We start from the raw sequence: 22721 nt of genomic DNA, 5'->3' as shown, positions 1-22721 counted from the left end.
GTCCAGGTGTCCCGGGAAGGCAATTCATTGTTCTGAGCCTCATTTTCTTGTCTTTTTTAAAATTTATTTGGGTGCTGGGGCAAGGTGCTGTGCTGGGTCTTATTCACAGCATGCGGGAGCTTCGATCTTCATTGTAACATCTGAGATTTTTACTTGTGACATGCGAACTCTTAGTTGCGGCATGTGGGATCTATTTCCCCGACCAGGGATTGAACCTGGGCCCCCTGCACTGGGAACATGGAGACTTCAGCCACTGGGCCACCACGGAAGTCCCTCACTTCCTCGTCTGCGGAATAGGGATGACAAATCCTGACCTCATGGCATTCTTAGACGAAAGTGCCCAGGCAGAAAGTGCCTGCCAGGGTCAGAGTCAGCTGGGGCCAGGCAGCTGGGTAGCAGACGCCTATAACATCCCGCTTCGTTACATGGAGAGGAACCGAGGCCCTGAACTGGTCCCATCTTTGCAAATCCTGTTCCCGCTCATTCCTCTCCCCCAGGGATTGCCTTTTAAATGCTGTATTTCAGAGAAGTCTCTCCTGACCACAAAGTGACCCCTGTGGTCCTGCCTCGGCCTCCCTTGTCTCCTTTGTGGCCATCACAGATAGAGTATCCGTGTGTGTCCACTGCCCCTTTCCCTCTGTCCCTCCCACGGGACCCTCAGCTCCATGAGGGCAGGGACCACATTTTCCTCGGACACCACTGTCCCTCCTCCCCCCAGCACATAGTCGAGACTCAGCAGAGCCTGGACAGAGACCATCGGGGACTTCAAAGATGCTGACTGCGGGTTCTGATCGTGGTCAAAGAGCTCAGGGATCTGTACAGAACCCGAAAGAGAAGCACATAGATGTTTCTGCCACGAACAAGGTCACTTCCCCTCCCGAGGCCTCGGTTTCCCCACCTATAAAATGAGGTATAAAATGAGAGGCTGAACTAATTCCTTTCTCTCAAGTCCTTCGAGCTCTAAAAGACCCTTAAGTCCGCACAGGAAGGAGGAGGAAATTGTATTGAATTGTATTGCCTGTTGGGTTGAAAAAAACAACTTCTGCCAGGAAATCTCTCTTACTCTGTCACTTTCTCCACTGGCCTGGAAAACACCGCCCTGCGCAGGCCCAGACCTGCGGAACCCACACCGCAGAAGTCACAGGCCCCCTCCTGCCCTGGACCCGGGCAAGGGGGGCCCCTGAAAGGTGTATGGCAGCTGCTTCCCTGGGGGGTTTGGGGCTTTGTTCCCTTAACCAAACTCACAGAGCAGGTAAAAAAATTCCAGACATGTTCTCCGCTGACAGCTAATTGTGTCCTTTATTAATGACCATGGCTTTCTCAGGGCAGGTGGGAGGAGGGAGGAGCCCAAGGGGGCTGTCTCAGGTGGAGCTGATGACCACGTTTCTGGATTCCATAAAAGGGGAAGTGCTCCATGAGGTGACCCCGAAAACACACCGCCCAGCTGGAGAGGAGAGGGGGCTTTCCCAGGCTCCCCAAGCCCCAGTAGGGGCGGCCGGTGCAGACAAGATGAGGTAGGGGTTTTGGAATCTGGTGGCCCAGGTTCTGGGTCCTAATTCAGCCTCTCAGAGCACAACCGTAAAGTCCAGTGGATGGTCTGAAATGGGGTCTGAAGCGGCGACCCACAGCAGGGGCGATGGCCCTCGGGCCCTTGGGAGATGCTCCTAGCTCCATCCGGCCATCACCCGCCTTGCGGGTACGAGGAGCGGGCCTGACAGGCCCTTCCTCAGTGACCCGCCGCCCCACCTGTCAATACAGCAGCCAGATGTGCCAGGGGACTCGGGCCTGCCCTGCCAGATGTGTCAAGCTCTCCCAACACATCCGGCTTCCCCCCGGGGCACATCGTGATTGTTACTTAACACTCGCTTTTCCAGCATCTGTGAGTCCTGAGGATTACAGGTTAGGGAGCTCCACCGTATTGCTCCAGCTTCAGCTCTGGGGGAGCCTGGAGCCCACGGCTCATCAGAGGCGCTGTTTTCTCAAGGACCCAGTGAAGATTCTTACAAGACCTGTTGCAGTGGTAGCCTTGAGATGGGGAGGGTTTTGGGGGAGCTCTATTTGTCCCCCATTTTCTCATTAGGATCCCATGTTAGCCTGGGGAGGAAGGCAGGGAGTACAACATTAACCCCAATTATAGACAAGGGATGTGAGGCTCAGAGAGGGGCGGAGAGAAGGAGTAGCTGAACGAGGACTTGAACCAGGCAAGGGAAACAGCGCATGCAAAGGCCCTGAGGCTAGAAGAAACCCGACATACTCCATGTCAGCCAGGAAACTAGTGTGGCTGGAGTGGGGTGGACGAGAGGGAAGGTTGTAGGAAATGTGTTCGGAGAGGTAAAAGAGGACACAATTGCACCAAGAAGAATAAAATCCCTGGGGGTAAATGTAACCAGAGAGGTAAAGGGGGCTTTGTACAGCTATTGGTTTTCATTCCAAGTGAGGCAGCAGTTGTTGAAGGGCTTGGAGCAGAGAAGCGACACTCCACCGATTCCCGTTCGGCAGGATCCCTCCGGCTGGAGTGTTGAGGGCCCAGTGCAGCCAGCGGAAAGTAGGGAGATGGGGGCAGGAGGCAAGGGCAAAGGCCAGGAGACCAGTCTGGAGGTAGCCACCGTGAGCTGACAGCTGCAGCTCCTTTGCCCCTCTCTCATCCCTTCCATTCTGGGCATCGGGACTCCTGGCTGCAGCCCCAGCTCCATCAGCCACTAACTTGCTGTATGAGCTCAGGCACGTCCCTGTCCCTGTCTGGGTCATGTATTCTGTAGTCATAAAATGAAGAGCTTGGACAGAAGATGGTGAAGATCCTCCTGACTTCCAGCGACCGAGATCCCAGCCACCTCTCCAGCCTCACCTCCCACCCCTCCCAGGCTTGAACTTCATGCCTCAGCGACCTTGACCTATGTGTAGCTGCACACGTGCACGCACACACACCGTGTGACTTCAGGCCTCCGTGCCTTGGTGCAGCCTGTCCACTCCGCCTGCAGCGCCCTCTCCCCCCAGCCGCCCTACCCAGGGAGAGCCCGACTTCTTCAGCGGCTCTCAAGCTTGCTGGCATCTCCTGCAGCCAGCCTTGTTCTGGGACACTTTGACAGGCCATGCTTGCTGTTCTGTAAGAGACAGTTGATAAAGCGGTGGTGGACTCGGAACTGGCTTCAAATCCCGGTTGCATCTCTGGAGTTGTCTAATATTTTTGAGCTTCTGTGTCCTCTGATCATTATGCTTCCTACTCTCAGGGTCAATGTAGGGATACAGTAAAATTGCCAAGCACCTTAACCCAGCACCTGATACATGGTAACTGTCGGGAATCCGTGAAGCCAGGTTCTAGCTGAAGAGCAAGGATCATTGCATGAACGTGTTGGTGGGGAGGGAAACGCCAGGATAGTGTAGCCGCAGACCCCTGGAATAGCCCTGATCAGGACCCCAGGACAGCCTCCCAGTAACCCCATGACCCCAGGGGTTTCCTATCCTCCCCTCCTGCCCCTAGCCCCTCCCTCTGCTCACCTCCTCCATCAGGGTCTGGTCAAAGCTGCCTGCCAGCAGCCACACAGCACTTGGAAATGTCCTTAATTGCTTCACCAGAGTGGGGAGTCACCCGCAGGCAGATAATTAAAAAGTTCAGAGCTTGATTAATTGGGAGGAAATTGAAGGAATGGGGCTCCCTGCTGGGCGGGCAGGAGCTCTCGGCCCCCACCACGGGGATGCCATGAAGGGAGGCGGGATGCCGTGAAGGGAGGCGGGCCAGAGCTGGGCCGGGGGCCCTGACCGAGGATCCAGGGGCCAGAGAGCCGGCACTGAACTCTCACCCACCTCTGCAGCCATGGGGTTCAGGGTCTGGCTTCTCCAGGAGACCATGAGCTCGCCCCTTCCCCCTCTTGGGGCCTGTCATTCAGTGAGGTGTTACGGAAGGCCTGCTCTGAACAGGGAAGGCATGGGGGTGCCCTCATGGAGCTCACAGTCTGTGGGAAGCAGAGAGATGGATGTCACCCAAGTGCCAAGAAGGAGGAAGGTAAGGTGCTCTGAGAGCCAGGCCCCAGGGATCTGGAGCCGCCATGGTCCAGAGGCCTTAGAATCAAACCTCCAGTCCACGCACAAGCTGAGCAACCTTAAGCGCAAGATTCCACCTTTCTAAGCCTCGGTCAGTCGGTCAATCAACAAACACATGCTGAGACCGTGGGGCTGAGCGATGCTGGTCACTGTGGCTTCCTGCTGCCACAGAACTCGAGGCCTTGGAAGGGCGGCAGACAGTCACACCCATATAATCGTGCAGGGACCATGGCAGGGGGTTGGTGCTTTAGGAGCACAGAAGAAAGGCCCCAAACCCAGCCCTGGTGGGGGCGGCATCGCAGGAGAAGGACCCACAAGGAACCGGAGTCAAGACGTGAAGGACGAAGAGGAATTAAGCCAGGCTGGAGCTGGGACCCACGTATCGGGCAGAGGTGACCCCGAGCACACCCGCTGGGGAGCAGCCTCCTGTGAGTGGAGCCCAGGGCACCACTGGGAGGCTGTGGGAGCTGAAGCTGGCGGTGTAGACCGTGCAGGGTGAAGCGGGTGCCACTTGCCACAGGCACAAGGGAGCCCCGGACGGGTCTCGAGCCGGGAGAGGATACTGCAGATGGCCGTGTGGGAGGCTGGCCTGGGGAGACCTTGGGTTCCCCCCTCAGGCAGAGAGGAAGCGTGTTCACACAACTCCCGCCGCTGCCTTCTGACTTCTGTAGTCCTGCCAGCTGTTGGCAGAGATCCACAGAGCCAGGGTCCCAGCAGGGGCAAGCAGGGGGAGCTTGGGCATATGGGGGCAGGGGTGTTGCAGGATGACTGACATCCCCTGGGTGGTCCCAGAAGGAGCTACCACAGCAGGGGGTTGACCCTGAGTCATTCCTTGGATTTAACTTGGAAGGGCAGGGCCCTCCCCCGCCCCACCCCGCCCTTGAGAGGGGAAGAGCTAGAAGGGCCAGAAGGGGGCCCCTTCGTCAGATTGGAACACTGAGGGTCTCGGATGCCATGTGAGAGCGTGAACTGTGGGGGTACAGGCTCTGCCGCTATGTCTCTGAGTGACTTTGGGACAGACACTTCCTTTCTGTGAGCCTCAGTTTCCTAATCTCTAAAATGGGGATAACACCTCCTGCCGCACAGGGCCATCAGGAGGATGGATGAGGTTATAGGCTCCGGAAGCCCCTGGCCCAGCACCAGGCGGTGCCTGTAGACACGCAGAGATTGGAAGCTCCTCCTTCCAGCCTGGGAGCTTGCCTGCCGCCTGCTTCCCATGTGACTTTGCCCCTGGCACAGAGGATCAGCGCCCTGCCCAGCCCAGTACAAGGGCACTGGCTCCACTAGCTGAACTTCAGCAGCCAAAGTAGAAAGCGTGCAAAATGCTAAAGCCACTTTGCATGAGGGAGACCCCAGAACCCCACCCACTCAGCCACAAGAACACCGCCAGCTCAGCCCGTACATACACTCAGCATAAGCCCCTGAAAATACACAAATCAGTTCTTTCACAGTTCAAGGAGAGTGTAAGCCCAGGGTTGGGTGCCTGAGCATGTCCACAGCCAGAGTCCCGTGGCTGGAAAAAGCCACAGTGATGGTCCCAGCCACACCAGAGTAGGCCAGAAGTGGCCTGGGTTCACAGAGCAACAGACCCAGAACACAGCCGAGGCCTGGCCTCCCTCCCTCCTTCTATGCCTGGGACTCGTTTCTCAGTCCAAACTCCCTTCCACTGCCCAAATCCAGAACTTCCTGGAGATCTCAAGACAGGATGGTAGGCCAGCTGCCCTTCAAACCTGGCACTACTGAGCCCAGGACTACTCCCTGGCGCCTCTGCCCACAGCAGGCAGCAGTTAGCCCTGGTTAAAGGAAGACGTGCCAACCTTTTGCTCAGTTGTGGCCTCTACTAGGCAGGACTTGGGCCTTTTGTCTCCATGACCCAGTGCCTAGTACACAACAAGGGCTTCAGTTCAGTTCAGTTCGGTCGCTGTCGTGTCCGAATCTTTGCGACCCCGTGGACTGCAGCATGCCAGGCCTCCCTGTCCATCACCAACTCCCAGAGCTTACTCAAACTCATGTCCATCGAGTCGGTGATGCCATCCAACCATCTCATCCTCTGACATCCCCTTCTCCTCCTGCCTTCAATCTTTCTCAGCATCAGGGTCTTTTCAAATGAGTCAGTTCTTCGCATCAGATGGCCAAAGTATTGGAGTTTCAACTTCAGCATCAGTCCTTCCAATGAATATCCAGGACTGATTTCCTTTAGGATGGACTGGTTGGATCTCCTTGCAGTCCAAGGGACTCTCAAGAGTCTTCTCCAACACCACAGTTCAAAAGCATCAATTCTTCGGTGCTCAGCTTTCTTTATAGTTCAACTCTCACATCCCTACATGACTACTGGAAAAGCCATAGCTTTGACTAGATGGACCTTTGTTGGCAAAATAATGTCTCTGCTTTTTAATATGCTGTCTAGGTTGGTCATAGCTTTTCTTCCAAGGAGCAAGCGTCTTTTAATTGCATGGCTGCAGTCACCAGCCATGAAATAACAAGGGCTTAATAAGTGCCTATTGAATAAATTCATAACACGCCATCTCCCCAACTGGACCCGCACTCCTGAGAGCAAAGACTACATCTTCTCTGTCTCTATATCTCCAGGTCTTATCACATAGCAAGTGGCGGGCCAAGAAAGGATGTATATAATAAAAGTAAGCGCCTGTATAGCCCCTCATATGAGCAGGCAGGCATTATTGCAAGTGCCTTCTTTCCCTTAACTCATGTCATCTTCCCAGCAAATGTAAGGCAGTGTCACCATTCCCCCCATTACATAAACATGGAAACTGAGGCACAGAGAGTTAGGGAACTTACCCACAGTTACACTGTTAGCCAGAGGCAGGCCTGGGATTCCGCCCTGGCAGCCAGCTCCACGGTTCAGGCCCTGGTTCAATTTCATCCATTTCTCAGGAGTGGGAGCTAGACTGTGGTGAGCCTGCCTCTACTCAGAACACAGACAGAGCCCCCTGGTCTGCAGGACACCCCCGAAAAGACAGAGACACTGCTTCCCCACCCCCGAGGCCTGGCACACGAGGCCTGACAGCATTTGAGTCCCCTGCCCATCAGTCGTTCGGGGATTAATCCAGAGTCTCTGGGCGGAGAAGGGGGAGCCGAGCAGCGGGCCAGCCAGGGAGGCTTTGAGGATCGCTCCGTGCCAATTAGCAGCCCCGCCGTGCCAGGCCCAGATGGAGCCCTGCCTCGGCCTGACTCAGGGCTCACTCGGTCAATTATCACCTATCCCCGGAGCCCAGGGGGCAGGCGGGGAGAAAATCTGTTTCCCTGTAATCCTCTCTCCTCCTCCCGGCTGACTGCCATCCCCGCCTCGGGTTGCCTGGCTGAGGGCTCTGGACGTCTGCAAAGGCAGGAGCTGGCTGCCCACTTTGGCTCCAGGTCCTGGGTTTGGGGCCCAGGCTTTGCCCCTCTACTTTGCTGAGTGACCCCAGCAAGCCCTGTCCCCTCAGTTGGCCTGAAAAATGGTCTCCAGCCCTGATACTCCACCACTTGATAATTCCTGTAACCGGTAGTACCTGGAACCACAAAGACCTGGAGTCAAACCTCAGTTCTGCCATTTAGTAGCTGTGTGACCTTGTGACATTCACTTCACCCACTCTGAGCCTCAGTTTCATCATCTGTAAAATGGGGGTGATAATGACAATCTACTTCAATGAGTGGTTGTGTGGCTTCAGTGAGAGAACCCATGTAAATCACTGGTACCGGGCTTGTCAGCCCGAAAGCACGTAATAAAGGGTGATTATTATTTCCCTGCATGCTGAGTGAGTAATAACAGGTAAGGTTTATATAGCACTTGCTGTATGTCCTAAGCACTTTATGTATATTAACCTATCAAACCCACAGCCCCTGACCTCAGGTTGCTAACAGTCCAGTTAGAGAGACAGACCTGCCTTCATTTGGCAAACTGAATTAACTGAGCACCTTCTATGCCCCATACCCTGTACTAGGTGCTCAAGAGGTAGAGATTAAAGCCCCAGCCCCTACCTGAACCAAGGTTCACCAACCGGTGGGTGGTGACATACAGGTGAGGTCTAGTGGTGGGATGGGCTGGGTTTTGCTGGCTTGGCTCACAAGAGCTGACTGTGGGCATTTCTTCCTAACTCAGTGTTTAGTTATCTCAGATTGGTAGCTTGAAATTTGCCCTGGTGGGAGCATTTTCACCATAGCAATTGGCAAACACAACAAATCAGGGCTTTTTTTTTTCCCCCCCCAAAATAGCCATTTACCAACACACCACTGTCCCTGTAACCTGTACCTGATATGCTGCGGTGGAGTCTGAGTCATCTGCTATAGACAGCGGAAGGCAGGCCTCCCAGAGGAACACATGTCAGACGCAGCGATCCAGCGGGATAGGAGGATGGGGGAGGAGGGCATTCAGGTACAAGGACTGGTGCGTGCTCACCCAGGGCATCCGGAGACCTGCAAACAGAAGAGACAGGTGACAGACAGATGGGGCTGAGTATCCAGGAGGGTTGTCTGGGACTGCGGCTATTTCTGGGATGCAGAACTTCCAGTCTGAAAACCAGGGATGATTTGGTCTCCCTGGTGGACAGGCCCATGGGAGGACCCGTGGGGAGAACAGTGGGGCATGGAAAGAGATCTGAGCCTTGAGGCATTTCTGGTGAAATTGACATGATAACGGTGGTACCCAGCCTGGCATTTACTAAGTCTTTTCTCTCCCACTTTCTCATATGATTCTCACAGAACCTTGTAAGGGGCATATCTGTTCCCTCAAGAAATGTATGTTGAGCACCTACTACGTTCCCACCACTCTGCCAGTTGCTAGGCAACCAAGGAGAACCAGACCAACCGGGTTCTTTTCCTCTCCGGGTACTTCCAAATGCAGGCAAAGGGCAGACAGCACACAAGTTGACACGCTATTTGCTAATATGATTACAAATTGTGATGAGGGTCAGTGAAGGAAACAGACAAAGGGGAGAGTATCGGGAAGGGGCAGGAAGGCCCCAGAGCCGCCCTTCCAGGCCTAGGTGCATGCATTCATTCTAAGCATGTGGGGCACCCCTGGTGAGTTTGAGCTCTGATTCCTTCTCATGAGATCACTCCAGCTACTGCAGATGATTGGCAGGGAGGCCGAGGTGGAGCAGGAGACACACTCAGAGGCCTCTTGCCGCGTCTAAACGACACAGGTATCAGTTCCCTTTCCAGGGAGGAGACTTGAGTCTCAGAGAGGCCAGGAGACCTGTCTGAAACCACTCCTGTCTGAGGTAGAGCCGCCCAAGTTTGTGACTTCAGCTGTCTCTGTTTTCTTCCCACTTCTGTACACGAGACCCAGGTGTTGGCAGGAGGGTGCCTTCCCAGCTGAGATGCTAGGAGCAGCGTGGGCCCTGGGGCCCTGGGCCCCATGGGCTGGGGGCTGCCTCCGACCCCTTCTCTGTACGAGAAGAGGTGGCTGGTAGGGGGCTAAGACCCCAGCACACCTTCATCACACTATACACCTGGGATCAGACTCTGCCTCTGCTGCCGAAGAGCCACGTGTTATCTGCCCCTCTGTGGACCTTTTGACTCAAATGTCAAGCACAGTAGCTGAGCGGATACTCCCAGGTCCTCACACCCTCCATCCATCACTCGCTAGGTACCCAGCATCGTATTGGGAGTTTACAGTCGTACTTACAGATATGTAAATAATTCAAAGAGGCCCCTCAACCCTTTTGGGGGGCTTGGGGAAGACATCCCAGAAGGGGGATACCTGTGCTGTCCTAAGGGGGTGTAAGAGTTTGCCTGATGACAAAGAGAGGGCATTCCAGGTAATGAGGGCAGGAGGGACACAGGCGTGGGGACGGGCTGGGAGAGGGAGGTGCCACATGTGGCTGACAGTGGAGCATCAGGCTTGGGGCTGTGGGTGCTGAGAGGGGGCAGGTGCCAGCCCTGGGGTCCTGGGCACCCTGAGGAGTTTAGGGAGCAATCGTGGATGTTTCTTACCTAGGAATTTTATTTTGATACAATTCACATCACCATAAAATTCACCTCTTTAGATTGTGCCCGTTGGTGACTTTTTTTTTTTAGTATTTTCACAGAATTGTGTAACCCTCACCACAGTCAACTTCAGAACATTTTCATCACCTCAGAAAGAAGCCTCATGGCCGTTGGCAGTCACTCTCCATTCGCTGCTCTCACCAGCCCCTGGCAACCGCTCAGCTACTTTCTGTCTCTCTAGATGCGCCCCGTCTACCCATTTTCATAAAAATGGAAGCATGCGCTGTATGACCTTTGTGTCTAGCTTCTTTCACTAAGCACGATGCTTTCAAGGTTCATCCATGTTGTAGCGTGTATCAATACTTCATTCCTTTTTATGGCTGAATAATATTCCATTGTATATGCCATTGTGGATTTTCAAAGGACACAAAAAACGTTAGCGCTTTGGAAAGCTGGCTCTGGAGGGTGGGCTGGAGGAGGACAGATGGCCATGAGGGCCTAGGGAGTGGGCAGGAGGAGCTTTCCAGATGCCCGCAGGGGTGGGGGTAGGGACAGCCAAGGGGAGCCAGAGCCAGGCCCTGCTGAGGAGGGAAGACCTGGTAATTGATTGGCTGCAGGGGGTGAAGGAGAGGAGGAGGCCCCCAGGGCTCCTGGTGACCATGTGGAGAGCGATGCCATTTCCCAAGACCAAAGGGCGGTTTTCATGAAGCCCAAAGATACAGAAAGTATAGACTGTCCCATGGGAGGGCTGAGGGGTGGCCAGGCAGGAAGCCTTCTGATGGAGGCAGACTGGGAAGTCAGAGAGGGGGACCGGGACATGGCGATGCAGGGAGGCCAGCCGGGGAGGTGGTCCAGATGGAGGGGCTGGCACAGCGTGGAGCAGAGAGCGGGCAGCCACCCACCAGCCAGACCCACGGAACCGCCAGCAGATGGGAGAGGCGTGCTAAAGCTGGGCAGGCTCTCGCCTGGGAGGGAGCCAGGAGGATCCTAGTCTTGGGACCAAAACCTTTGGCCTCTATCAGGTGGTCCTCACGGGATCCCCGTGTCCCCATCCTACTGCAGAGCAGATTGAGGCTCAGAGAGGTCAACCACTTAGCTAGAGCCAGAGCTGCAGCCCGCCTGTCTGGACGGGATGGTGCTGAGAGGCCGAGATGGCAAGGCTGTCCCTTCATCCATCCAGCAGGGGGAAGGTTGGTGCCTAAGAGGGAAGGCGGGCAGGGGCTCCAGGGCCAGCGCAGCAAAGTGCAGCAAGCCCTGGACGGGCGCCCAGAGCAGAAGCTGCCAGTCCCTGCCCAGCACGTGTGGACCATCGGCCCAGTGCAAGTCTCATACAGGCAGAACAGTGTGGCGGTTAGGGATGTGACCTCCACAGTCAGACCACCCGAGGTCAGGTCCCAGCATTGCCCCTGTAAGCCCACAACCTCGGAAAACTACTTCACCTCCATGCTTTCTTTCCCTCGTCGGAAAACACTACCTCTGATGTAGGGCTGGGTGAGGTTTGGATGAGTTCCTGTGAGTTCCTTAAGTCCTTTGAACAGGGCCAGCGCTTAATAAGTACTCAAAAAATGCTGTGCATTTCATATTTACGCTCTTGAGCCCTGGGTTTCGCCCTCTGTATGATGGATGAAGCGCTTCCCGCCACCCTCCTCGCTAGTATTGCTGTGGCCTGGTTGGTTGCTTCAAAGGTACTGTCTTTCCCTTGTCCGGCAGCTCCTTAAGGACTGGGCTGAACCTGGTTCTTCTCCGAGATCCTGGCAGGGCCTGGTCCGGGTGGCACCAGCCAGGGCTGCAGGATTAGGGGGGTTGCTACCTTCTGGAAGCTCCCCCTCAAAAGGCAGGCAAAGTAGGACCCCAGGCGGAGGGAGGGTGCTGTGTTTTAGCACCCCCACCAGGGGAACCACCCTTTGCTTAATCATGGAGACGTCCCTGAGATTGGAACTGCAACCCCTCTCTGACCCTGGGCCTGGCACTGTTCATCACATGCAATCCTTCATGGCTACTTTCTGAGCTAGACGCTGTCTTACCAAGGAGAAAACTGTAGTTCAGTGAGGTTGAACCACCTCTCTGAGGTCACCCAGCAGGTTGGTACTTGAACCAGATACAGCTTACTAATGCCGGGAAATGTTTAGGCAGTTTTGCCTGAACTGACCCATGTAATCCTCACAACAACTCTGGGAGGTAGACACTACTGCCCCCATTTTACAGATGAGGAAAGAAGCCCCTGGCTCCAGGCCAGATGGCAGGCACAGGCGGAGCTGGGGTTTGCTCCGCGCCTGCACAGTAAGCACCGTTCCTCCCTGCCTTTCAGCCTGTATGATCCCCAAAGCCCAGGCCCTTTCCACTTCAGCAGGCAGCTTCGGGGAGTATGTATGGAGCAGCTGCTCAGCACCAGGCTCCGTGCTAGGCACAGGAGAAGGAGCCATGGATCAGACATGGCTGCAGTCCTGGGGGAGCCAAGAACAAGGCCAAGAGAGTCCCCTTGATGAGTAACTATGACAGAGGAGTAAAGTCATGTAAGGTGGTGATCCCCAATGTTTTTGGCACCAGGGACCAGTTTTGTGGAGGACAAATTTTCCACAGACTAGAGGAGGGGTGATGGTTTTGGGTGATTCAATTACATTACATTTATTTCTATCATAATTACATTTTGACATATAATGAAATAATTGTGTGTGTGTTTGTTCGACTCTTTTTGACCTCATGGACTGTAGCCAGCCAGGCTCCCCTGTCCATGGGATTTCCCAGGCAAGGATACTGGAGTGGATTACCATGCCCTCCTCCAGGGGATCTTCCCGACCCAGGGATTGAACCCTCCTCTCCTGTATTGCAGGCAGATTCTTTACTGCTGAACCACCAGGGAAGCCCCTGAAATAATTATACCACTCACCATAATGCAGAATCCGTGGGGGCCCTGAGCTTGTTTTCCTGCAACGAGATGGTTCCATCTGGGGTGACGGGAGACAGTGACACCCGAAGTGTGTTGCTTATGTCCAGTCTACTCCGTCGTCTTGCATGGTTGCTATCACTGCAGAAGATCCTGCTTCACATAGATAGGATGTTGGAAATGGAAGCAGGCTTTTCAGTGCTTTTTTGGCCGTCTCAGGATATTCCACTTAGGCTTTAATCCAGAATGTGTGAAGATTTGAAGTTGTCTCAAACATACTTTTAAGGCCACAGTCATTTGCAATCTCCAGTGGTAATGCAAGCAATGGGGAGCGGCTGTACATACAGATAAGGCTTTGCTCCCTCACCCGCTGCTCGCCTCCTGCTGTGCAGCCCACTTCCTAACAGGCCACAGGCTGGTCCCAGCCCATGGCATGGAGGTTAGGGACCCCTGATGTAAGACTAAGGAGAGCAGCATCTCTGAGGGGTTTGGGAGGAAGGCAAGTTGCTAAGACTTAGACTGGGCTGAAAAAATGATTCAGGGAAATCTATGTGAGCCATTTATAATATATGAGGAAACTAATGCTCAGAGAGGTAGAGTTACTTGCCAAAGGTCACACAGCACATGGGCATGGAATGCAATCCAGGTGAGAGCCCCTGGTCTGTGGACAGTTCAGCCACATTTTATCCCCAGGAAGAGCTTGCCCATTGCAAGGCTCTTCCTGGTCCACCTCGCACTTACCCTTTGCTTGACCCCCAACCTGAGGCACCATAGGAGAACTGAGATTATGAGCCCCAGTATGCAGAAGAAGAAACTGAGGCCAAGAAATGGGCGGGACCTAGACCCCAGACCTCCTGATTTCCAGCCCAGGGCCAGGAGGAGGTTGCGGGGCTGGGTTTTCACATAGGAACACAGGAGTGGACACCTCTTGAAGAATCTAAGTGCTGAGCATTAGGCCCTGGATCCAAATCCTAAACATGCCCCCAGAGCAGGGAAGAATGCCAAAGCCCATGGGAGAGCCCCCCTTGTTGAATGCCCACCAAGTGCAAACACTGCCCTCCCCAGGTTATCCCTGGTACTGCAAGCCCTTTTTACTAAATTGATTAAACACCTGCTGTAACAGCTACTATTCATTGGACATCTATACTGTGCAAGGCCTCAGACCATGTGCCTCGCATATTTATGCCAAATGCTCACAATGGCCTTCAGAAATTGGCCTTGGCATAATTTTGCTTCCTCAGTGGCTCAGCGGTAAAGAATCCACGTACACTGCAGGAGATTCAGGAGTCGCGTGTTCGATCCCTGGGTTGGAAAGATCCCCTGGAGAAGGAAGTGGCAACCCACTCCAGTATTCTTGCTAGGAAAATCTCATGGGCCAGATGTGCCACAGCTCATTGGATCACAAAGAGTTGGATCTGACTAAGCGTGCACACACGCACACACACACATCATAATTTTACTAAAAAAGAAAACAAGTCTCAGAATGGTTAAACTATTTGTTTGGGCCACACAGCTAGAAAAAGGGCCAAACCGGAACTCAGACTCGGGTCTGTCTGCTTCCCAAGCCAGCCTTCTTCCCTGCTCTCCCACGTCACCCCTCTGCATGCCCTGTGCTGTGCTAGGACTTTTCTCCTGCAGTGCTATCCTCACAATCATCTAGAACCCAGGAATCTAGGTGCAAGAATCAGAGCCCAGCCAGCCCTTAGTCAACAAGCCTGGACCATGTGCCCTGCCCTAGGCTTCAGACTAAGTCAGGATTTGTCCTAGGAGCTGTGGTGCAGCCCGCCCGCAGTAGTAAGGGATGGTTGCTAGGGGCCCCAGCTGAACTCATAGACAGCTGCAGAGACAAACTTCAGCTTCAGGGGGACCTTCTGGGCACAGCTAGGACTGCCATGTCGGGGCCTGGAGACCCTCAAGAGCCTTCAGGGGCGGGGTTCCCCATCAGTGAACCCCGCTGTGTGGTCCCTCTGGGACACTGCATGGTCCTTCCATGGCTTGTGGCCTGAGTTCTCATTTGCTTTCCCCAGTGACTCTCCTTATCTTCTCTCCAGGTTGCCCATCTGGAACCTTCAAGGCCAACCAAGGGGACGAGGCCTGTACCCACTGCCCCATCAATAGCCGGACCACTTCAGAAGGGGCCACCAACTGCGTCTGCCGCAACGGCTACTACAGAGCAGACCTGGACCCCGTGGACATGCCCTGCACAAGTACGACCAGGGCCCCCAGAGGGTGATGCCCGACCGAGTCCCGAGTCCACCTGCAGGGACTCTCAGAGGGTGGGGTGGCTGTCCGGCTCCAGTAACCTTCCCTAAATGAGGGGCAGCCAGGTACCTGGTGGGAGGGGAAATGGAAAACTGGCTAGAAAGGACCATCCTGGGGTGGTCGTGCTGCCAACAGGCAGACACCGCGGAGCTGGCATCTGGCTCCTTACCCCCTTCTGCTAAGTCACACGCAGGATGAAGTCAAGGTCTTGATTCACAAAGGGACAGAGAATGGAAAGCTTGGCAGAAGAAGAACCAACACAGGTGGTGTCTGTGGTAGAAAAGGCTTCCCAGTGTTCTTTTCTGGCAGCGGTTGCCTGAATCACGGGCCAAGGTTCTCCAAGAACAGGGTGACTGCGAGGGCCATGTCACAACCCTGGATCAGACAGGACAGGCAGTCAGCTGCCAGTAGCAGAGAACGGACCCCTGTAACTTAAACCCTAAAATTTATTCTTGGAAACCCAAAGATAGGCAACCCTTGGGTAATGTGGTAAATCCATGAAGTTCCGAGACCCAGCACTTTCTTCTGCTCTTCCAGCCACAGCATGTGGTTTCCACCCTTTGGGTCACATCATGGTCCAACATTGCTGCTGAAGCTCCAGCCATCACACACATTCTCAGTCGTGGAAAGAGGGAAAGGGATAAAGGGGCCTACTATCAGTTCAGTTCAGTCGCTCAGTTGTGTCCAACTCTTTGCTACCCCATGAATCTTAGCACACCAGGCCTCCCTGTCCATCACCAGCTCCTGGAGTCTACACAAACCCATGTCCATCAAGTCAGTGATGCCATCCAGCCATCTCATCCTCTGTCATCCCCTTCTCCTCCTGCCCCCAATCCTTCCCAGCATTAGGGTCTTTTCCAATAAGTCAACTCTTCGCATGAGGTGGCCAAAGTATTGGAGTTTCAGCTTCAACATCAGTCCTTCCAATGAACACCCAGGACTGATCTCCCTTAGGATGGACTGGTTGGATCTCCTTGCAGTCCAATGGACTCTCAAGAGTCTTCTCCAACACCATGGTTCAAAAGCATCAATTCTTCAGTGCTCAGCTTTCTTCACCATCCAACTCTCACATCCATACATGACTGCTGGAAAAACAATAGCCTTGACTAGACGTACTTTTGTTGGCAAAGTAATGTCTCTGCTTTTAAATATGCTATCTAGGTTGGTCATAACTTTCCTTCCAAGGAGTAAGCGTCTTTTAATTTCACGGCTGAAATCACCATCTGCAATGATTTTGGAGCCCAAAAAAATAAAGTCTGATACTGTTTCCACAGTTTCCCCATCTATTTCCCATGAAGTGATGGGACCAGATGCCATGATCTTAGTTTTCTCAATGTTGAGCTTTAAGCCAACTTTTTCACTCTCCTCTCTCACTTTCATCAAGAGGCTCTTTAGTTCTTCTTCACTTTCTGCCATAAGGGTGGTGTCATCTGCATATCTGAGGTTATTGATATTTCCCCTGGCAATCTTGATTCCAGCTTGTGTTTCTTCCAGCCCAGCATTTCTCATGATGTGCTCTGCATATGAGTTAAATAAGCAGGGTGACAATATACAGCCTTGACGTACTCCTTTACCTATTTGGGATCAGTCTGTTGTTCCATGTCCAGTTCTAACTGTTGCTTCCTGACCTGCATACAGGTTTCTCAAGAGACAGGTCAGGTGGTCTGATATTCCCATCTCTTTCAGAATTTTCCACAGTTTATTGTGATCCACACAGTCAAAGGCTTTGGCATAGTAAATAAAGCAGAAATAGATGTTTTTCTGAAACTCTCTCGCTTTTTCAATGATCCAGCGGATGTTGGCAATTTGATCTCTGGTTCCTCTGCCATTTCTAAAACTAGCTTGAATATCTGGAAGTTCACAGTTCATGTATTGCTGAAGCCTGGCTTGGAGAATTTTGAACATTACTTTACTAGTGTGTGAGATGAGTGCAATTGTGCGGTAGTTCGAGCATTCTTTGGCATTGCCTTTCTTTGGGATTGGAATGAAAACTGACCTTTTCCAGTCCTGTGGCCACTGCTGAGTTTTCCAGATTTGCTGACATATTGAGTGCAGCACTTTCACAGCATCACCTTTGAGGATTTGAAATAGCTCAACTGGAATTCCATCACCTCCACTAGCTTTGCTCGTACTGATGCTTTCTAAGGCCCACTTGACTTCACATTCCAGGATGTCTGGCTCTAGGTGAGTGATCACACCATCATGATTATCTGGGTTGTGAAGATCTTTTTTGTACAGTTCTTCTGTGTATTCTTGCCACGTCTTCTTAATATCTTCTGCTTCTGTTAAGTCCATACAATTTCTGTCCTTTATTGAGCCCATCTTTGCATGAAATGTTCCCTTGGTATCTCTAATTTTCTTGAAGAGATCTCTAGTCTTTCCCATTCTGTTGTTTTCCTCTATTTGTTTGCACTGATCGCTGAGGAAGGCTGTCTTATCTCTCCTTGCTATTCTTTGGAACTCTGCATTCAAATGGGAATATCTTTCCTTTTCTCCTTTGCTTTTTGCTTCTCTTCTCTTCCCAGCTATCTGTAAGGCCTCCTCAGACAGCCATTTTGCTGTTTTGCATTTCTTTTCCATGGGGATGTCTTGATCCCTGTCTCCTGTACAATGTCACGAACCTCTGTCCATAGTTCATCAGGCACTCTGTCTATCAGATCTAGTCTCTTAAATCTATTTGTCACTTCCACTGTATAATCATAAGGGATTTGATTTAGGTCGTACCTGAATCGTCTAGTGGTTTTCCCTACTTTCTTCAATTTAAGTCTGAATTTGGCTATAAGGAGTTCATGATCTGAGCCACAGTCCGCTCCCAGTCTTGTTTTTGCTGACTGTATAGAGCTTCTCCATCTTTGGCTGCAAAGAATATAATCAGTCTGATTTCGGTATTGACTATCTGGTGATATCCATGTGTAGAGTCTTCTCTCGTGTTGTTGGAAGAGGGTGTTTGCTATGACCAGTGCGTTCTCTTGGCAAAACTCTATTAGCCTTTGCCGTGCTTCATTCTGTACTCCAAGGCCGAATTTGCCTGTTACTCCAGGTGTTTCCTGACTTCCTACTTTTGCATTCCAGTCCCCTATAATGAAAAGGACATCTTTTTTGGGTGTTAGTTCTAAAAGGTCTTGTAGGTCTTCAAAGAACCATTGAACTTCAGCTTGTTCAGCGTTAGTGGTCGGGACATAGACTTGGATTACCGTGATATTGAATGGTTTGCCTTGGAAATGAACAGAGATCATTCTGTCATTTTTGAGATTGCATCCAAGTACTGCATTTCGGACTCTTTTGTTGACCATGATAGCTACTCCATTTCTTCTAAGGGATGCCTGCCCACAGTAGTAGATATAATGGTAAGCTGAGTTAAATTCACCCATTCCAGTCCATCTAAGTTTGCTGATTCCTAGAATGTCGATGTTCACTCTTGCCATCTCCTGTTTGACCACTTCCAATTTGCCTTGCTTCATGGACCTAACATTCCAGGTTCCTATGCAATATTGCTCTTTACAGCATCGGACTTTGCTTCTATCACCAGTCACATCCACAGCTGGGTATTGTTTTTGCTTTGGCTCCATTCCATCATTCTTTCTGGAGTTATTTCTCCACTGATCTCCAGTAGTATATTGGGCACCTACTGACCTGGGGAGTTCGTCTTTCAGTGTCCTATCTTTTTGCCTTTTCATACTGTTCACGGGGTTCTCAAGGCAAGAATACTGAAGTGGTTTGCCATGCCCTTCTCCAGTGGACCACATTCTGTCAGACCTCTCCACCATGACCCGTCTGTCTTGGGTGGCCCCACACGGCATGGCTTAGTTTCATTGAGTTAGACAAGGCTGTGGTCCGTGTGATCAGATTGGCTAGTTTTCTGTGATTATGGTTTCAGTGTGTCTGCCCTCTGATGCCTTCTCACAACACCTACCATCTTACTTGGTTTCTCTTACCTTGGACGTGGGGTATCTCTTCACGGCTGTTCCAGCAAAGTGCAGCCACTGCTCCTTACCTTGGACAAGGGGTATCTCCTCACGGCTGCCCCTCCCGACCTTGAAGAAGTCCTAACTGTCAACTTCTGTATATCAGTGGCCAGCACTTAATCCCAGGAGGCTGGGAAATAGTCTTTAGTTGGACATACTGCCACCCTGAATAAAAGCAGGTCCTGTTATAAGGAAAAATGGGGGAAATCAATATTTGTTGTTTGGTCACTCAGTCTTGTCCGACTCTTTAGTGACCACATGGACTGTAACCTGCCAGGCTCCTGTGTCCGTGGGAATTTCCAGGCAAGAGTATTGGAATGGGCTGCCGTTTCCTTCTCCAGGAAATAGACATTGGGAGGATATAATTCCAGCACAAAAAGACGGTCCCCAGTAAGGAACACCAAGGAGGGTGGAGTCCGGGGAGAAAGGCTTAAGCAGACGGGTGCAGCAGGGTGGAGAGTTATATCCTAGAAGCGCGTCTCTTGGGTGGAGAGGACAAAGGATTTAGAGGAAGGCTTTGGGGAGGCCTAAGCTGGAGCCGGGGCAGTGGGCACAGAGCGGTCTCTTGGGGAATGCGCTCCCACCCCCACTGACAGACACCTCTCCCCCTCCCCAGCGATCCCCTCCGCGCCCCAGGCCGTGATCTCCAGTGTCAATGAGACCTCACTCATGCTCGAGTGGACCCCGCCCCGGGACTCGGGAGGCCGCGAGGACCTCGTCTACAACATCATCTGCAAGAGTTGCGGCTCGGGCCGGGGCGCCTGCACCCGCTGCGGGGACAACGTGCAGTATGCCCCTCGCCAGCTGGGCCTCACCGAGCCTCGCATTTACATCAGCGACCTGCTGGCCCACACCCAGTACACCTTCGAGATCCAGGCCGTGAACGGCGTCACTGACCAGAGCCCATTCTCACCGCAGTTTGCCTCCGTGAATATCACCACCAACCAGGCAGGTAAGCAGCTTCAGAGGCAGGCTCCCCGGAGCAGCGCTGTGCCATGCTGTGCCAAACAGGAATCCTGCCAGCCCTCGTTAAAGACTCCCTCACATTTGCGGAGCGCTTTCCTCTTTTCCAAGGCTCTTCATGTGATCTGGCCACCTGGGAGAGTCAGTGTTACCTCTTGGCTGTAGTGGCATTTATCATAATCACTGGCATTTGTTGAGCGTGTATTATTGAAGGTGAAAGTAAAGCTGCTATAACAAAAGGGCCCGGTGTTCAGTGGCTTCAAGAACAGAGAAGAGCCTTTCTCTCTCGTGCTAAGAGTCCAGGGGTGAGCAGGCCAGGTCAGCGGGGCAGCTCTGATCCACCTGGAGGTTCAGGGACCTGGATTCCTTCTCTCTTGTCTCACGAGCCTCCACGCTCCTCATCAGCCTGTTCGAAGCTGAGTCGCGGATTTGTCTGCTCTCTAACCTGTACAAACGGGAGAGACAGAAGACCAGGGCAGCAGTGTGTTTTCAGCAAGGTAGGCAGAAGTGGTGCCAATCACTCTCGTGCACGGTCCACTGGAAGGAACGTGGTCTCGTGGCCTCCCCAAGCTGCAAAGGAGGTCAGGAAACATCATCTCTCCCAGCCTAACTTAAACCTCCATCACAACAGCAAGTGAGGAGACAGACTTCCGTGGCCATCTAGCAGTTGCCACACGTGCTTTTTCTGAACCTTCAGCCCCCTCCAGTCTAACTCCAGCAAAACTCCCCTCCCCAGGCTTACCTTTAATAATCCCTTTGTGACCCCCATGTGCCCACCCCCAATCTTCTGCCCTGGTTTCCTTTACAACAAAAAAAATAGTTGCCAAATGATGCATCCCATCACCTCCCCTCGTCCCCTTTCACTCCACGGCACTCAGGCTTCCAGCCCCACCTCTCCACCAAGGCCGTTGTCCTCAGGGTCACCTGGGACCTCCAGATGGCCAGGTCCAGGAGACACTTCCCAGTCTCATCCCCATCCAAGGGACGCGCAAGATTTTCCAGGATCTCATGGTTCCTGCAGTTCCTTCAGAAGACTGTGGTTGGCCCTCTGAGTGTGCGCCTTAGTAATTTACTCAGCAGCCTTTGCAAGGCCCTGCTGTGACTGTGGTCTGGGGCCCATCTACGGGGGGCAAAGGGAGACCAGGCTCCAGGATAGACAGTGAGTGGGCTGGACATCCAGAGATGGAGGTCCAGGAAGCCTTCCAGGAGGAGGCAGAATTTGACCTGCGGTTTGAAAGACTCACAGAATTTTGAAGGGCATGATAGAAACAGGTGGGATTTTGAGAAGGAGAAAGGGGATTTTGAGAAGGAGGAAGGGCGCGCAGAAGCGCATGGAAGGGGAGGCGGCAGCCAGCTCCACCTGGTTGAGGGGTGTTTTTATACATGACCTCACTGCCACCCACCCCCCAGCCTCCAGGAGGAGGAGGCATCTGTGTCCCCATTCACAGATGGTGCTCAGGAAAGTTAAGTCACAAAGCTAGGCAGGGTGTGAGGCAGAAATTGACTAGGTCTAACAGAGTCCAGTGCTCAGCACCACCTAGGGTGCCTCCAAGGAACCATGGACTAGGGGGGTCTGATGAGTGCCCATGTGTGACTGTGCATACTTCTGCTACGTCTGAGCTTGAGTTTGTATGCCTGAGGGTGGCTCAGCCCATCCATGTATTTGTGTCATAGAAGGAGCATGGTCCTGTTTGTGAGCACTCGTGGTGTTGCTGGGCCAAGAGGACATGTTTATGAGCATATGCTACAGCCCTTGTAGGCTCGTGGGTGCATTTAAGCCCGTCTCGGATGGGAGTCCGGATAGAGCTGACTCAAGGAGGGCAATCTGAGAAAACCCTCCAACGCCAGCAGCTGTCGGCAAAGACACGTGGCAGATTATGAAGCCTTCCTTGGTTGTGAGTCTCTCCAGCTTGACAAAGCCCTTGAGGTAGGGAAGCCCAGGCTCCCAGTGCAGGGTGGAGACGAGGGAACTCTTTTCAACTGGAAGAAGCTAGAAACTCCCCAGAGTCCCTGGAGTTCTTTCCCTAGGTGTGCAGGCCTCCCCTGCAACCATTCGGGACCCCCAAGAGTCAAACTGCCTCCTTAACAAGGCTCAGCTTGCTAGCAGCAAGGGCTGCTGGAATGGACCCCTCCTGTCTGGAGTGGGACGTTCCCAGAGAATAGAGGTGAGGCAGAGTGGAAAGGAGGGCCCCAGAGAGGAGGGTGCTGGGGGAGCCCTCAGGATTGAAAGGCAGGCGCAGTGAGTAACAAGCCCTGGGTTAGTCGCAGGGGGACCTGAGTTTGAATCCCAGTTTTGTCATTCCTTTGCTTTGTGACTTTACTATATTGGTCAGTTATCGCTGCATAACGCTGTATAACAAAACCACCCCCAAACCCAGAATTTTACCATAATAACATTTATTTCCTCACTCGCTGGTCTGTGCATCAGCTAGGGTTTATCTAATCTGCACCAAGTCCACTAAACTGGGCAGAGCTCCAGAATGTGGCTGAATTGGGTCAGTTCCATGTGTCTCCCCATTCTCCTTGGACTAGCAACTCCCTGGGCGTGTTTCTCTTGTGGTGATGGCAGGAATATAAGTGGCTGAGCAATATCAGGCCACATAAATGCATGCCACCCCCTGTGGCACGATGGTCCACAGTGAACGCAGCATGCGTTCACACCCTTGGAAAGGGTGTGG

General features: G+C 52.8%; 1 protein-coding gene and 2 long non-coding RNA genes across 3 annotated transcripts in view; 1 reads left to right on the top strand and 2 right to left on the bottom strand.

Moving 5' to 3' along the window:
* Nucleotides 1-22721, top strand: part of EPHB2 (EPH receptor B2) — a 219125-nt gene that overhangs the window by 145126 nt on the left and 51278 nt on the right. Inside the window, exons 4-5 of the mRNA XM_081574545.1 lie at nucleotides 14905-15060; nucleotides 19697-20032. Of these exons, the coding sequence (XP_081430671.1) occupies nucleotides 14905-15060; nucleotides 19697-20032 (492 nt within the window). The remainder of the gene's footprint in view (nucleotides 1-14904; nucleotides 15061-19696; nucleotides 20033-22721) is intronic.
* Nucleotides 1279-7189, bottom strand: LOC145540292 (uncharacterized). The gene is made up of 2 exons (XR_014078256.1): nucleotides 3496-7189; nucleotides 1279-3101 (listed from the first exon to the last, which is right to left on the bottom strand). It is a non-coding gene; the product is annotated as an uncharacterized LOC145540292 (long non-coding RNA).
* On the bottom strand, nucleotides 17617-21660 carry LOC145540289 (uncharacterized). Its single transcript, XR_014078252.1, has 3 exons — nucleotides 20936-21660; nucleotides 19994-20613; nucleotides 17617-19262 (listed from the first exon to the last, which is right to left on the bottom strand). It is a non-coding gene; the product is annotated as an uncharacterized LOC145540289 (long non-coding RNA).

The sequence above is a fragment of the Giraffa tippelskirchi genome, chromosome 3, assembly GCF_054371585.1.
Source record: "Giraffa tippelskirchi isolate mGirTip1 chromosome 3, T2T-mGirTip1v1.2.pri, whole genome shotgun sequence".
Classification (NCBI taxonomy): domain Eukaryota; kingdom Metazoa; phylum Chordata; class Mammalia; order Artiodactyla; family Giraffidae; genus Giraffa; species Giraffa tippelskirchi.
This window is presented reverse-complemented; position numbering and strand designations above follow the sequence as displayed.